The sequence below is a fragment of the Perna viridis genome, chromosome 12 (assembly GCF_037379345.1).
Source record: "Perna viridis isolate PV_CMFRI_1.1 ecotype Kerala chromosome 12, ASM3737934v1, whole genome shotgun sequence".
In the NCBI taxonomy this organism is placed as follows: domain Eukaryota; kingdom Metazoa; phylum Mollusca; class Bivalvia; order Mytilida; family Mytilidae; genus Perna; species Perna viridis.
Genome location: NC_142456.1, coordinates 29516454 through 29533765, shown reverse-complemented (window position 1 = coordinate 29533765; position 17312 = coordinate 29516454). Strand labels below are relative to the sequence as shown.

At 31.3% G+C, this 17312-nt stretch overlaps 1 protein-coding gene across 1 annotated transcript in view; it reads left to right on the top strand.

Annotated features, from left to right (window-relative positions):
• The first annotated feature begins 85 nt into the window (after positions 1-85).
• LOC148601949 (DNA-directed RNA polymerase, mitochondrial-like) overlaps positions 86-17312 on the top strand; it is a 42239-nt gene continuing 25012 nt past the window's right edge. Inside the window, exons 1-10 of the mRNA XM_088554255.1 lie at positions 86-287; positions 4485-4751; positions 6256-6854; positions 8647-8763; positions 9218-9376; positions 10678-10746; positions 11674-11781; positions 12609-12758; positions 14593-14686; positions 16882-16955. Coding sequence (XP_088410381.1) covers positions 137-287; positions 4485-4751; positions 6256-6854; positions 8647-8763; positions 9218-9376; positions 10678-10746; positions 11674-11781; positions 12609-12758; positions 14593-14686; positions 16882-16955 — 1788 coding nt within the window. The 5' untranslated portion in view covers positions 86-136. The remainder of the gene's footprint in view (positions 288-4484; positions 4752-6255; positions 6855-8646; positions 8764-9217; positions 9377-10677; positions 10747-11673; positions 11782-12608; positions 12759-14592; positions 14687-16881; positions 16956-17312) is intronic.

The following is a 17312-nucleotide window of genomic DNA, read 5'->3' as shown; positions in this document are numbered from 1 at the left end:
TGTCTTAGTCATTTTGACGTTTAATAGAAGGCAAAACCAGAGTCATTTCCAAGCTAAAAAATGCATTGACTTTTTGAAAAGGTCAACATCGAGCACATGCTTAGTAAAATGTGGTCTGTTTTCGTAAGATGAGAAAATGTCACAGATATTAAGATTATGTACTAGAAATATTAGCTATCGTACAAACTCACTGAAACCAGCTGATTTACCGCATGTTCTTGCTTCTGAAATATTTAAATTGCAAGGTTGTCATTCTTGCAGAGCGTTTAGATCAAACCCATCTCAAGGTGAATACTTGTTGTAGCTCAAGTTGATATGAGGAAGGCAATGGCCTTAAGTGTGAGCGAAGTCTGAAGCAAAAATATCAGGTTCCCTTTTCAACAGATTAGGGATCATGCCATTTATCATTGTGTCAAGTTTGTGTAGGAATTCGGTCTCACTAATTTAGTAATTACTGACAAGAAATTGATTTAGCGACAAGAAGCAACAAGAAACTAAAAAATACAGACAAGAGGAGAGAGACTATATTTATTTGTTGTTTGAATTATAAAAAAGATGGAAAAATAGAAATAATTGTAAGAAGTTATAAATCCCTGGTTATAATTAAAAAAAAAATGTACATGCAAAGTTGATAAATGTCTCTGGTAAAAATTTGCCATTTCAGGTTTAATATTAATCAAATATATCATTTTAAATGACATTTTAAAATATAATAAAGAAATAAATTGATGAAAAGGGTGAAAAATAAGGTAATTTGCAAAGATTTGAGTTTAAAAATGTTGTGTTTTTATCAGAAGATTAAGATATATGTTATCTATTTCTTTAATGTTATATGCTATTTTCATTTTAAAAAAAAATGTTTGAAATCATTCTTAAAGAATGCAGATATGTCAGGATTCTAGATCATTCTAAATTCCAATAGATTTGCATATTTACGCATATCAGCCAGTTGGATTAATTAAGTTATGACATTCACCCACATGCCATTCAACAAGGTGTTAATCACTGAATTAGTGTGTCAAGGTGTTAAGCACATGGGCTTTCCCCGGCACAGGTCATTAAATTGCTAATTGAGGTAGTTATGATATTAATTACCTAAAAGAAGCCACTTACCCTTTGATCTCACAATCAAGAGTTTTGGTAGAAACTGTTTTTTTTTTGTTTTATACCTATTTCAAATTGGCAAAGCACTCCAGATGAGACTAACAAAAATAAAATTAAAATTATAAAGCACAAGTTACTTCAATATCTAAATTCAAAATTGAACGAATTACAAATTTATAAAACAAAGAGAATCTGAAGAAATAATTTGGTCCTTTAAATTTGCATTTAGTTCCGCTATTTTTGGCAGTGTTCCTGATGAGACTTCAATAGTCGAAACACGTGCCTCAAATTTTTTAAACATTCTTATTTCATTTTAAAATAAAAAAAAAATGAAAACAAAAACAAAAACAAAACAATCCTTCTGGAACTTTGGTCAACTTTAAGCATGTGTATAACGCAAAACCACAATAAAATGATATGGAATTATTCCGCTGTTTTTTGACAAAGCGTTACTGATGAGACTTCAGTGGTCGAAACACATGCCTCAAAATTTTAAAACATGTTTACCTCATTTTAAACTAAACAAAAATAAATTAAAAAAAAACCGCAACAATCATTTTGGAACTTTTGTTAACTTTAATCAAGTGTATAACACACAAACCACAATAAGATATAACATCGGAAATTTTGATATATACAGATGGGTAACTTTACTATGAAAGTCACAAAATTTATTTAGTTCAAAGAATCATTTGCTCTTCATTCTTTTGTCACTAACTCTTGTATTTTAAACCTTACATGGCAAATTCATATCAACTATGCATGTACAAAAGTTCTTTTTTAATGTAATTTCTTACAATCTTCTCCATTTTCAGTTCTCCTATTAAAAAACATAATTTTCATCTTTTTACAAACAGCAAATATATATAGTCTATCTACTCTTGTCGGTATTTTTTTAGTTTGTTGTTGCTAATTCAAAATTTCTTGTTGCTAATTCAAATTTCTTGTCGTTTCTTGTCGCTTCTTTCGCCTCTTGTTGGCAATTAGTGAGACCCTAAGAATTTTTCATCAATTATAAGTGGAAGATGGCAAATAATGGCATTCCAAATACTCGTAGAATTATTGATAACTGTTCTGGGTTCAATACAAAAAGTTTTGATTCAGTAGTACCGCCCTCCAACGGCTTCTAACGACTTTCAAAGCGAAATTGAGCATGTTGCACCTACCTAGCTCGATTCCAGAATTATTTTCTTGTATGTTGATACCATATTTGCCAGCAATATTACATTTTTATTGAAGATTTGATCATTTTTCATGACAGACCCTGTTTTGCTGACATTTTGAATCGTGATTGCAAGGACAGAGAAAATTTGGACTATTTGTAAAATAACATGAATCTCTTTGAAATATTCTGTCTAGGCTGGGTTTTGCTATTTCTGAAGCTTCAATATATCCTGATGTAGTGTTTTGCTTGGAAGAAAGTTCCTCATATATCAGTTTGAGGAAATTTTAGACGAATTTCTGTACATTCAAGAGCTAGTTTTCCTCACCTATCAAACAGGTGTAATTATTGTAAAAAGTAAATATACAGAAGTTATTTTAATGAACAGTTCCGCCAAAATAAGTTACACATTGATTTCTAGACAGTTTGTGATACATGAAGGGCTTGTTAGTCTTGAAATACAATATTATTGTGAAAAGTCATCTGGTGGTAGACCTCTGGTTCTATTGTCACCACTCTAACCAACTGAACTACAGAATTAACTCCCTAGCACAGTTATTAAGGCTGGATATATATATCTTTTGTACCTTACCAATTTCACTACAGCAATATTACCCTGTGTCCAATACTCTCCCAACAGGGTTATAGTTCCACCCTATTACTCATAATAACTCTGCAGTATTTTTATATTTTTTTGTATTTTTATGTCCCTGGATTACATTTATTACCGCTATAGCCTTGGTTCCCTTGATTACTCTTTCTACTGCAAACATACATGTATACAAGTAATAAATTGATATATGATTGTAATAGGGCTTTTAGTGACTAATTTCCATGTATCAAATTGGATTCATATTAGTTGATAAATGTTCACAAATAAAATGCACTGAAATCTTAGTGCAATTTAAACAATGATGGTGTAAAACATGTTAAATACTCAAATCACAGAGAAAATATAATATTCTCAATTAAAGAATATGATACCAGTGTTCTAGGATTCCTATTTCTCGTTACCCGGGGCAAGGGAAATTTGGGTTAGGGAAAGTTAGGTACTTAGTGACACTTTTCTGTGGCAAGTTGAAAACTTCATATGCTGTAAGGATTTGTTTTGTTAGGAAAGCAGTCATTGACTGTGGGAAAGTTGATTTTATATGGATTTTTCCCGCAGAAACCTCAATTTCTGAAAAATCCTAGAACACTGTATACATGTCATACCCTACTTCAATGACTTTTACATAAGGGTCAAAATAATTACTTTTTTTTCCTGAACTAAACATAAAAGATATAAATATAAAACACACATCTTTCACAAATGCATCTCATCAAATACAGTAAAATATGGATTTTTTTTGCTGTTAAATACAGGTGAAAGAAAGGAATAATACATAATGTAAATAGAACAGAACTTATTGATATTCTAGAAATACTAGAACTAAACTGACAAACTCACAAATTTATGGAAATACACGTATGAAATCTTTTTTGATTAAAATAACATAATGTAAAAATCCAGTGCGGTCATATACATTTTATTCAGTAATTTAAATAACTCTGTAGGTGGATATCTGCTTTTCATTATACAAATTAATTATCACAGAACACCTGTGTGATCTTTTGGATACTGTCTTTATAGTTTCAAACTGTTTGAGTAGCTGTCAATTATGATGGTGGATGGCAAACTTAAAGGTTAAGGTCATCATAATTGACAGCTATTCAAAATTAAAAGACAGTGTCCAAAAGATCACACAGGTGTTTTGTGGTACTTTCATTGTAAGTAAGACACATTTGTATAATGTAGGGCAGATTTCTTCCTAGAGGGCTCTTTAAATTACTCACTAGCCTTGCTAGATTTGTATTGAAATTTGAAATGGTCTTTTTCTGAAAAAAAAATAGATCTTGCTGCAGCTGTTCATCCTCTTTGTGAGTGTAAAATATAATTTGAAGTATGGTGAAACTTGCAATACTATCTTATATAGGCATTATAATGAGAATAAGTGTGGTGAATATATCAAAAAGACAACTATACAACGGAGTAAAAATGCAATTGCCTACTTCATATTTTTGTCATCACATTTAATAAGGAGTTTTTGTTATCAAGGTTGTAGTCTTTACTGTATAAACAAGCACTGTTTATGCTTTTGAATGGGATTTGGAGTCCCATTTTCACGGATCACATGACAAGGCTTATAAAAATCCTATTATTGAATTTTGATTGCAGGTGCTCATCAAAGCTCATCCAAGGCCAATGCTGTTGGGTCAACATCTGTTAAAGAAAGAGCTTGTTCACAACCAGATATTTCAGTCAAGTTAGATCAGCATCATTCCCCTATAAAGTTAATAGAAAAGGACAATCATAGAGACTGGGCCCAAAATAAAGAACAATTGAATTTATCTAGGATTGCAGACTTACAGAAAAAAGGCATAAGATTTGATGGGCTGTGTGAGAAGGGAAATCTGAACAATATGAAACCGTTCATCTATATTGGTATTTTAATGGATATATGTACTTGCAATTAACATAAGTAAAGATTTACTGCATTTTAATATGAAAGTGCTTTCTTTACTAGTTAGACCTGAATCTTGTAAAATGTACATGTACATGAATTTGGGAAGATATCGTTTTCCTTTAATTACCTCCAAAGTTAGGCTGATTCTGCCATTAAAAATTTTATTTGTGAAAAAAAAATGACTTTAAAATTTTCCAAACAAGATAAATTATTTACTAAGTCAGTATGCTGAAAATTTTATTTCTGTTTAAAATAGCACTGTTCTCTGGTTATAAATATTTGTTATACCATTGATAATTATTACTTCATATCCAAGATTTTATACATATATGATTTACTTCTCTGTTCTGAATTACTTATTTCTTACTTTTGCCCATTATGCCTTCTGGTGTGTTGGGGCAGCAACAAAGTTTCTCTATTTCTCTCTGTCATTCGCAAGTTTTTGTAAGGTCTCCTATGTCTGGTTGATGTCCTAAATTACCCTCCCCCAAAAAACCAACAAAACATGTATGTTCCCAATAAAAGAATATAGAGGCCAACATATATATATATATATATATATATATATATATATATATATATATATATATATATATATATATATATATATATATATATATATATATATATATATATATATATATGCAGGTTTCAATAAAACAAGGCTATTATTTAGAATATTTGCAAAGGGAAAAATGTACCTTTGGCAGTTTTTATGATCTAAGTTAAAAAAGACATAACTTCCAAAGGATTAAAAGAAAAAAAACTTCTAAAACATCAATGCATGTATAGAACTGCAGTTGAAAGGACATTTATTGCCATTCTTGCTCCTCACAGGTAGTTGCATGCTCATTTGAAGGGATGGCATTGTCACTGGTTAGATCCCAGACCAAATCACACTGAAAACTTCAAAATTTGTAATCAGTCCTTCGTTGCAAAACATACATTACATAGGAGACAGAGAGATAATTTGTTGAGGGTAACATGTAAGACTAGTATAAAACAGGGTTGGTATAATTATTCAAACATTCTCCTCCGGAAATGCATGGAATATTAGCCATAGGACATCCATCAATCAATTAATCAATCAGTCAATCAATCAATCAATCAATCAATCAACCAACCAACCAACCAACCAATCAATCAATCAATCAATCAATCAATCAATCAATCAATCAATCAATCAATCCGTTACAAATGCACCGGAATATATCCTAATTACAAAATAGTAAATACTTACAGAGATCACTGTCTTCAACAAGTGTAAACACAGCTTTAAGTAAGCTCTTGAAAGCCCCAACAACAAAGTAATCCAGGGTAACTGAACAATGACAATTCTTCAAAATCAAACTAGAAAGTAAAACAATAACACAAAGACTCATGAATAACCAACATTTCCTGAATGTGAACAGACACATGAAATCTGTGGTGGGGTTAAGTGTATAACATGCGTTTTGACTTTAAAAATAAACTTAATTTCAGATGAATGGGGACTGCAGCTACGAAAATTCCAATCCAGGATTTTTGAAAAAGACTCCAGATTTGATAATGACTCTCTGTCTACTGTTGTTACTGTGCCAAACGAAAAATCAGTAGCTTCAAAAACAGCAGAAGGAAAAAGAACATTAGAAAAGAAAACTTTAAAAAATAATGAGTTGAAACAACAAGTGAAAAGAAAGCATATTGAAGGGATGTCAACTTCATCTAGGAAAAATGATTTAAAAGCAAGTGACTCACAGCCACTAAGTCTTCCAAATACTGAAACAAACACTGCTACATTTAAACATGTGACCAACTCACCTGAACTTAATGTGAGCAATCCTATATCAACTGCCAAAGAACAATTTCTATCAAATAGTGGAAAACCTATTCCATCTAAAGATGAGATAGGAAAAAGTAATGTTGTACATAAAATAAAGACGACTAGTGCCAAAAAGATGGAGAAAAAAGCAAAGGATGGTGCAATGGAATGGAGAAAAGATCTGGATAATAGAGAAATGTTGGCAGATAAAGAAAGAAAACAGGAACATTTCAACCATGATTTTAAATCCTTTGTTGATGCATGTTTGTTTACTGATCAGGTGAGTTAAAATTAATTTTATTTTAAAAACCAAGAAAGAACTAATGTTGGGATCTATAAAATTTTAAAAGTCTTATTTTAAGTCTCACCTCCCTGGAATATTAAAATTCTTAAATGGTCTGCTCCCTATTTCTATGTAGTATGTCATAATAAAGGACAATTCAAAGGAATGTTCTATATTAACATTAACAAGTTTAAAATCATAGTTTGAAACGTTCACCTTTTTACACCCTTTCATTTTCTTCCTATCATTGATGACCACTTATTGATTTCCAATTCTTTTCTTATAGAATGTGTACATGTATATGTAATTTCAAGTTGCAATTACAAAAAATCTATTTAAAGCTATAGCTCAACTTTGCACAATCACATGTTAGTGCAAGTAATTATAACAGAATTCTTGGTACATGTAGTTATTTTCCATTGATTAATGTTTTCTGTAAATGAATTTTTCTTATTATTTATACATGTATATGGGTAATGTGATTTAATTTTTAATTTTGAATAGACTAGCCTAAAACAATGAAAACTTCTCACATTCCAAGAATTAATCTATTTTATTAAGCTCCAAGTCTTGACAACATGTAGTTGCTAAAAGAATAATGCATATCCTGTAAAATACATATGCAGTGTAATTTAAAAAATTTTCACTTTATAAGACTGCAAATTTTTGCATACGTATAATGTTATGGTGCAGTCATCATCTGTGGACACTTAGTTTCTGTGTGATAAATTTGATAGTATTGACCACTTGTTATGGAATTTTGATATGATTTTACTTACCACTGAAGGAAGGTTCCTGAGGAAATTATTTTTTCTTTACTTTGTATTTGACCACAAAAGATTTGTGGTTGTATAATGTATAATGTTATGGTGTAGTTGTCGTTGGCAGTGTCTTTGGACACTTCGTTTCCATGGGAGATGTGGTTGACCTTATTTGGTAAACAAATATATCAAGCAGATTTAATGTGTTTTCAATAGTTATAAGGGGTAAAAAAGGGCCACACACTTCAAACACAAATTGGCTTTCTAGGTTTCATTTCAAAATATTTTTTTTATTAGATACCTGCCTGTGATTTTCAATCAGATTTCTGATTTCAGATTTCAGATATTTTTTACGGTTACCAAGTTAAAAGGGGTCAAAGGGACTACACCCAAAAAAGTCTACTTTTTTATTTTTGGTTTGATTTTGAAAAGTTTTAATTGAATTTCAAGTTTTGTGCTTCATAGTGCCCAAAGCAGTTGTTGTGTTTATAATGAACTATAAGTCCCTGTGCTTAAGTGTGTCAAAAACTAACATTGTGTCCACACCTGTCCCAACTGTTCAGAGGTTGACCACTGCTGTCATTTCATGCTGTGCTCGACCTCGCTTTTTATTTTGCTTATTTACTTCTTTTATTTTTCTTTTCATTCTTGTAAGTCTTATAATAAGGTATGATGAATAGGTTTTTGTATATATTGAAGCTGCACAGAACTTGTCTCATGCAGTTGTTAAATATAGACATTCTTTGGCATGTTTGGTACTAGCGGTCATAGTTTGATTTATCTGCAACTTATTTTCCATTGGTCTTGTTGCTTGATATTTCTTTCTTGGGCTTCTGCTGTGATACTTAAAAACATTGGCAATAACAAATGACAACTTTACATCAAATCAAGTGTAATGTTGCTGATAAACAACAAAGTTTTGAACATCTCAATGGCACATCACATTTGCCTGTTCGTAGTCTCTAACGTTTTTTGTCCTGAATCTTAAACTGTGGTTTTCTGAACTAATCTTGTAATTTCTACCACAGGTGGATACAGCATATTTGGCCTTGAAGAAGAACAGACATAACAAAGTGAAGAAACCTGAATACTTAGTTACTGATGTAACTTCCTTTTCATCGCTACTACACTACTACAGCCGAATCGTAAGTTTTTAATTAATGTTTTATTTCCCTTAAATGTCGACTTCTTAGTGTGTTCATCTGGATCAATCAACAAACAAGTCACACCAAGACTTAAATATTGGTAGACACCAGTACATGTAAATGTATATACTGTGGAAGTATAATTGTTCTTTCGGTATCTGTATCTGTTGTTTTTGTGGATTTGGCAAGCCACGAAATGTAGTTCCAAATGAAATGGATATTTCCCTGTCATTTATTATGATTGAGCTGTCAAATCAATGAATTCAAAATCTACCAACTGACGTTTTTCCCTTAACCACAAAAATTGGTATCTATGAATAAGAGTACTTTCACAGTATTGGCAAATCCAAACTGGATTTTTTACCATCATGTTTACATCCGATTTTGATTAAACATTTTTACTTGGTAATCTATGTGTATGAATTATGAGTGATGATTGATGATATAATTAAAGGGAGATATATCCAAAACAACAGAAATTATGGAATGTCTAAAGGTCAGTGAGGTCAAACCAAATATGGACTGTTATGCTGCTATACTTTGTTGCCTTGGGAACCAGGAGGAGTTTAGTGTTGACAAAACAAGACAAGTTTTGAATGATATGGAAACAGAGGTATAGTACTGTCATTGGTTTGTTCTTGTCCTCTCACCATTACCATGGCTACATGTTCATGATGTTATCCAGAGAGTTCAATTGTTGTTTTTGTTTTTATTTTGCTAAGCTCCTTCATATTTGTGCTCTCAATTAATTTTGTGATTATACAACAGTGAACATTGATTAGCTCTATAATTTTTGTTGTAGTTTTTTTCCATGGGGATTTTTATGTTGACTATCATTCCTGGTCCGATTGTAAAGTTTTGAAATTTGGATTTATACCTGTGTTTGATACATTAAAAATGCCAACTGTAAATTCGGTCTGAAATTTGCATGAAAAAAATACATTAATCTGACATTTTTCATTATTTACTTTCAGTGGTCTAACCTTTTCTAAATGAATGCTTTTTTATTGTATTTAGTCTATACAGTGTTGCAGAAATTTTAAGATATGTCACCACTGATAGAAAAATTTAGATTTTTGACAAAGTTATCTTCCCTAAAATGTAACTTTGATATGGTGCATTTCAATATTTTTTTTCTTTTACCAATAATTTTTGAGACACCTAGTATTTGTCATCTTCATTTATATTTTGAACATTTGGTTTTTGGGATTGGAAGCAGGGCTATCCTTTAGTGTGCCTGGCCACAGCTTTTCTATGTTTCCAGTTTCAAATGATTTTTAGCTACCCAGGTCTCATTCATTAGATATAATAATATATGTACCACAAGTATTGATAGATATAATGATATATGTACCACAAGTATCGACAGATATAATGATATATGTACCACAAGTATTGATAGATATAATGATATATGTACCACAAGTATTGATAGATATAATGATATATGTACCACAAGTATTGATAGATATATTGATATATGTACCACAAGTATCGATAGATATATTGATATATGTACCACAAGTATTGATAGATATGATGATACCTGTACTACAAGTATTATGTAGTTAAATAACACTAAAGTGAGGTTATTCTTTTTATAACAACTTTTTCTCACTTTTGAAACAACAGCATTCCTTTATTTAGTCAAGCAAGATCTCCTTAAACTCATGATGTTTATTTTAAAACAACTTATTATAATGTTTTATGAGCATACTTATCCCAAAACTATTTTAAAAATAATTTAAAGTATTGCAACGGTAAAAAATGCAAGAAAACATTAGGAAATCTCTGACACTATAGGAAGGTCCTTATTAATCTAGCCCTGGAGTGGTTTGCACTAACAGTGGTGTTAAATTCTTAAAATTTCCCTATTGCTTGATTTTACCATAACAGTTATGTTTTTGTTTTCAGGGTCTTGATGTTAGAGATATATTTATTGAGACTGATTTAATGAAGAATGAAAAGCAAATAGTACTTCAGGTAAGTTTCATGTAAATGGTATTTCAAATTATATACATGTAAATACAAAAATACCAATCATACATTTGTAGATTTGGCAAAATCAGGTATGATGTACACATATTTCAAGGAGTAACCTCACAATTTTGGCAGTATTAGAACCAAATACTCAAGAAGTTTAAGATTTAAAAGATGTATGTGTGTGTATGTAACTAATGTCCAAAACCAAATATATATCCAAACAGGAAACCAAATCCAGCACTGATGAGTCAAAGAGCTGTAAGATTTATTCAGAGTATTACAAATATTATTAAACGTACCTGTTTTTATTAAGACAAAGGCTAAGAAAGTTTGTTTTTGGATTTGGTATGTAAATAATATTAAACATACATTTGTAAGCTCTTGTGAGCTTTTAACCGAATATAAAACAGACATGATAATATTTAAAATGCGATATTTGAGACAGTGTGCACAAACTCAAAGGCATATTAGGACATATAGCAAAGCATAGCAAATAATGCAAATAATTTGTTTGTATTTAATGACGAAGGGCATCATCTTCCAGACACAGCATCAATACACAAGTTCATAAAACTAAGAGAAACTGTATATTGAGAAGTGCAGGTTTGGTGATGTACTACATGTATTCAAACATAAATATCAATGAATTTTATGCCTTCACAATCCATATTAAGAGGTTGATTAAGCTTGGATATACTTTCCCAAACTGTTTAGATTCTGCTTTATAGTGGTTAGTAGGAATTGTCACCACATTTTGGACTTTACATTTTATACACTTATTTGGAATGCACATCAAGTGAAATTTACAACTTTTCCTTCACTATTATATTTGTTTAATTTACATGAGTTTTTGGACAATTACATTGTAAGTTCATTAAACTTAATTGAGTTAATTATTAAACCTGGTCATGTTCCTTTTGGTTGTAGGTATTAAACCATCTGATTGAGGGCTATACACCAAATCTGCCTCCATCCACTGTACCTTACAGTAACCCACTTCTGAATGATTTAAATGAGCCTCTGGAACCAGCTGAAGTAAGAATACAATAACATCAACTGTCGTTTGACAGATCTTTTTTGTGTAAAAAGCAACCACCTTGGTGGTCTCATGTTATCATGCTCACCATAAGTGGAAGAGATTGTGGGTTTGTGCCCTGGATGAGTCATACCAAAGACTTAAAAATTTGTACATGTAGTCATTGCTTCTTCATCAAGCATGATGCATATAGGCAGAGTAATGATTCAGAGTTGGGTGACACGCCTACCTGTGGACTTTAGCTTCTGTGGGCTAGCACATTTAAAAACAGGCTCAGCATGTCAGGCTAGTACAATGCAGGGTGTGGTTAATTAATTAAACATTTTTGCTCCGAAATGTTTGCCATCGGATGTTAAACTATAATGATGATAAATCTTGTAGAATTTGTGTATTTAATTCTCTTGTATACATAATGTACATGTGTAATGCTGTATTAATTGTGTGTACAAGTTTTATTCACTCTGGTTTTTAATTATATATACTTTGTTCATGGAATTTTCAGTTTGAGATTCCATTAGAGCATCAAAGTTTTCATTACTGAAAGTTTTACATTAAATTATGATTGGAAACATGATATTGTTTCTGTAAACATATAAATTTTCACAGTGTACCAATTTTTGCTGTTTTTGCAGTGAAAAATTGTGAAAAGATAGCTTCAGTGAAATTTTTTTTAACATTATATAACGCTAGACGTTTTTTGAAGTCGCGAAAATTGATACCTGCAAAAATATTCACTTGACATAATCTACAAAACCACAAAACTAAAAATATTGCTACCCCACAAATAATCCTTTTCATTGTATAATATTGTTGTATTTCTGTGTAGATGAAGGAACTGAACCCTTACCATGGTGTATTGAGCCCTGAGGAGCTGAAGGAACAGATTGACAGACAGATAGATATAGAGAGTAAAGATTTGATATACGTTAAATCTGTTGAGAAGAGATCAAAGCTAACTGACTATGATATAAAAATGGTATGGTTACACACCACTATCAATTTTCAAATGTTTGCTGGATTTATATCTGCTATTTTTTTGAAGTTTTACTGAGTAAAGGGCAATTTTTATTTTGATAACTTATCAATATCCTGTTAGCCTGACTTCTGTCTTGTTTAATTTAAGTAGCAGTCTTGATAAAAATCAGACAGGAGGTGATACAGGCATGTAAAAAACCCACCAAATTCAGCTTTATTTCTTGTTCTGAAACTGTTGTAGATCACATAACCAGTCTTACTTTTTTATTTTGGAGGTTGTGCTTTTGAGATGAAATTTATATAGATTGTTCATGAAATTAGCCCTTTGCAAGAGTTATCATTCTTGATTTTGTTTGATTTGGTTTGTTTAAGTGGAAGGTTGAAGTAAGTGTAGTTTTCTCAGATCTAAATACAGAAAGAATTATTATCACATAGAAATATAGCAAATGTAGACCCAAAAAAGAATTTCTCATTCATGGGTTTTTCTACACCATGAATCACTTTACCATAGACGATGTCTGAATTTTATATGGGCTGGTACTTAAAGAGGTAGACCTAGGGTAAGGGACACAACTCTTACAAAACTTTGGAACATTTGTATTCATCATTTTACATCAAGCTCATGTAAGCATCAAAGTAACTTGGACTGATTTCATTCTGGATCAAATGGAAGCTTGATAGGCCTTGGTGAAATTGAATATGATAAAAACCTATTGTATACATTATACATGTACTTTCATAATAGAATTCTCAGCTTCTACTAGAACAGTGTTTTTTTACCCTTTGCAAACAAAGTTTTTGAGCACATATGAATCAATTTGTCTGTTTGTCTGTCCATCTGTCTGTCTGCCCATCTGCCTGTTTGTCTGTACTCTTATTTTGTAAGCACAAACTGCACAATAAACTTTTTTAACACATCATATGTAATGTAAATGTGCTGGATATAAGTTTTTATCACAAGGACGTGGTTTTCTTCATATGCTTTATTATGGATTTAACATGAGCTACATGTAATAGCAGGTCTTTTTAGAAAAACAGAGGACACTCACTTAAACTGGTGCATCTGGTGCATACTCCCAGTATTTAGTGGAGTCTAGGTTGTTCATTTATACTTTATAGTTTATGTGCATATTCTACTAGTTGATTTGTCTTATTTATGGTATGTGGGTTTTTCATGTCTAGTCTTTCTTCCTGGATTATGCTCACCATATAGTGGGTAATTTTTGCAGGGTGTAAATTTTGGTGCATTTTAGCAGTCTGTCTAAATAGGCCAAAATAGATTCAACAAAATATTTACTCTGTGCTTAATTACTTATTGCACCACTTAGTATCTACCAAAATCAGAAACATTACATTTTTTCGTATACCTTTTTGCTTTAAAATCGCCAAATTTTACACCTGCGAAAATCATTTGTCAATGGGTTTCCTGTGTCATGCACCAGCCAAGGTCTACTTGCTTTGACTTCCAGTTCAATATTTTGTTTTATTGTAAACAGTGAAATTTTTCACAGCAAATTAATTTTCACTATTTTTGCGCCATGATTGTAACACGAAAATTAAACTGAATTTTAAACTGCTTTTTCATTGAAGAACATTACAGTACAATTTATGTATTATTTGTGAATTTAAATTGCATGAAAGCACATTTTTTGCAGAAACCCATCTTGTCCACACAGTCATTTCTTTTGTACCGTCATTTTACGGTGTGTGAGCATGCTTCTTCATGTATCATGAGACATTTAAATCATTATTCTCTGGACTATAAATATTCATTGTGCATTAAATAAATTAACATTTAACCTATGTGTACATATACATTATATTCTATATTTCAGAGTAAGAGGCTACAAAAAATGAAAGCTAATTGGAGACACCTATTAATTCAAGACTTTAAGAAAGAATTGAAATCTCTTGAAAGAAGGGAAAAAGGTACAAATTTGTCAATATTTGTTAGTAGTTATTTTCATTATTTTTCATTTAAGAACATGTATTGAAGGTTATGTTACAGAATTGTGGTAGCAGAAATCCAAAGTATAGAGTTGATTAGTTTCCTGAAATTATGTTTCTTTTTTTTATCATTTTATCATTTTAGTTTTGTAAAATTTACCTTATTACTACTATTATGAGTCATCATATTTTGGTCATTCCTGATAACCAACTGATTATCATATTTGTTATGTAGATTTTCTCAATTAGTCATTGCTATTTTCAACATAAATTTTAAAGTTTGTGTATGGCGGATTGATATTCGTTTTGTGAAGTTTGTGAAGGAAAAGACCGGAGGTGAAATAACAGAATTTATTAACAGTGTGAAATATTGAAAAATTTTTACACTTGGAACATTCAGTAAATCATGGCCAAGGGTCCAGAAATTTTGACCGCCCATGCCGGACATTTTATCAAACTTCTGGAGATGTTTTTGTCAGTCTTTTACATGCTCAGATCAAAAATAAATTCAAAAAATCGTTTGTGCGTAGTTATTTTCAGAGAATTATTGGAAAGTGTGTTACTACATCACATACTCTGTCTTTTACAAAATATCAGAGCGAGTGAACAAGTTCAGTTTCGACTACGCATGGACGTTTTAACATTTAAATAAAACATTGTATCTCTCTGACTTTTTCATCGCATAGGCAAACAGCCGAAAACTTCCGAATGATGAAAAAAAAGTTTGGTTTTTTATAAAAGAAACTCGAGAACACATTTTGTATTTTGATTTAAATGGTCTGTTGACTTCTGTGTTAAAACGATTCAATCGACGAATTAATTATTTCAAACTACGACTGATTCGTAGTTTCAGTTCCATGTGCTTTTGTTACCTCGGAAAGATTGGTGGGAAAATGGTGGACTTGTCAATCTAATTTCTTAATTAATCAGCTAATAAATGTATGAAGTTACTTCAATTAATTCATATAGGCAATGGGGCTGCACGTGTACCGTTAATTCAATTATGCAATCAACTAATCAGTTACAGGTAAGTCACAGTCACAGGTGGCTGCACATCGGCTAAAATTAACACACACCTGTCCAATAAACAATTAGGAGACTGGTAGACAGGATGTTTATACACTAATAAAACCATGTTATTTATAAGGGTTGACAATTTTTTTATGTCAGATATTGGAAAATTGTCGTCGGTCATTTTCAAAATATGCCGGTCAATGACTGGCATTTTTTACTGTTTCCGGATCCGTGATCATGGCTTTCTATATAATAAACCTTATTACTACACCTTTATGTATATATGAATTTTATCAGAGTTATGGGATTTAAGCTATTTTCAGCATGCTTCAACAATACTAGAGTTTATGGATACAACTCCTCTGAAACTTACATATTAAAATATAAATCCATATACTATTTATCTATTACTTCTAAATTTTTCTCTATCCATTTAACATCATGTGTCTTGTCTAGGTATATTTCATTGACTCACACTGCCAGGACTGCCTGCTCATTTGTTTACACATAGTTCTCCACTTCTTCAACGGTTAGAGATTTGGGATATCACACCATGGCCAATGTGTTGTGAACTAGTTGTATGAAAAATTCTCCATTGGGGTTGATTGTTGTGTGAATATGTATCATTTTCTATAAAACCTGATTGGTCAAAAGAGACTTTGTGATCTTTCTAACATTGTTCTCCTGACACTTTTAGTAACATCATAGATAAATGGTCACAAGAATTTCCACCATGACAGATGCCAAATGTCAAGCGACCAAAATATACTAAAGGAATCATAGAGAAAAAGGTTTTATAAATGGTGAAAGTTGAATAAAAAAAAGTATCAATTTGCATTTTTGAATTTCAACATCATAGCACCAGGGTTTGTTATGATATTGAAATCAAATGAATTGAGTGGATAATGTTTGTGATATTCAGCTTTCACTCATTATGAAACCTATACCTATCATGTCTTACTTGAACAAACAAGATTTGTCGTACATGTATTTCCAGACTCATCGTTGTGTTTTTGTACATGTAGCTTTCAATTTTAAATAATATTCATGCATTGATCGTAGTATATTTACAGATACAGTTTTGAGACCATTGGCATTAAACACATGGAAGCCATTAAATCTAGACTATTGAAAGCTGTGCATATCTTTATTTGTATTTGCAGGAAAACACGATATCTGCTTATCCCCGTTTTTGAAGCTGTTTAAACCAGAAGAGTATGTTGATCTCCTCATGGGGGTAAATACTGAATCTTTATAGATACTATATTTTGTCCATCTTCTGACCATTAGAAAACAGTTTCTTCTAAGCCAGTGATAAAAAAGACACGTGACTTTTAACCACAAACACCTTTGTTGCAAAGTATATTTGGCCTTTGAATAGGGATATGAATTGTGAAAAAAGTAAATTCTTTATACAAGACAGGTTTTTGATTTAACATAGTGACCTGTGGAAAAGACAGGTTTTTGATTTAACATAGTGACCTGTGGAAAAGACAGGTTTTTGATTTAACATGGTAACCTGTGGAAAAGACAGGTTTTTGATTTAACATGGTGATCTATGGAAAAGACAGATTTTTGATTTAACATGGTGACC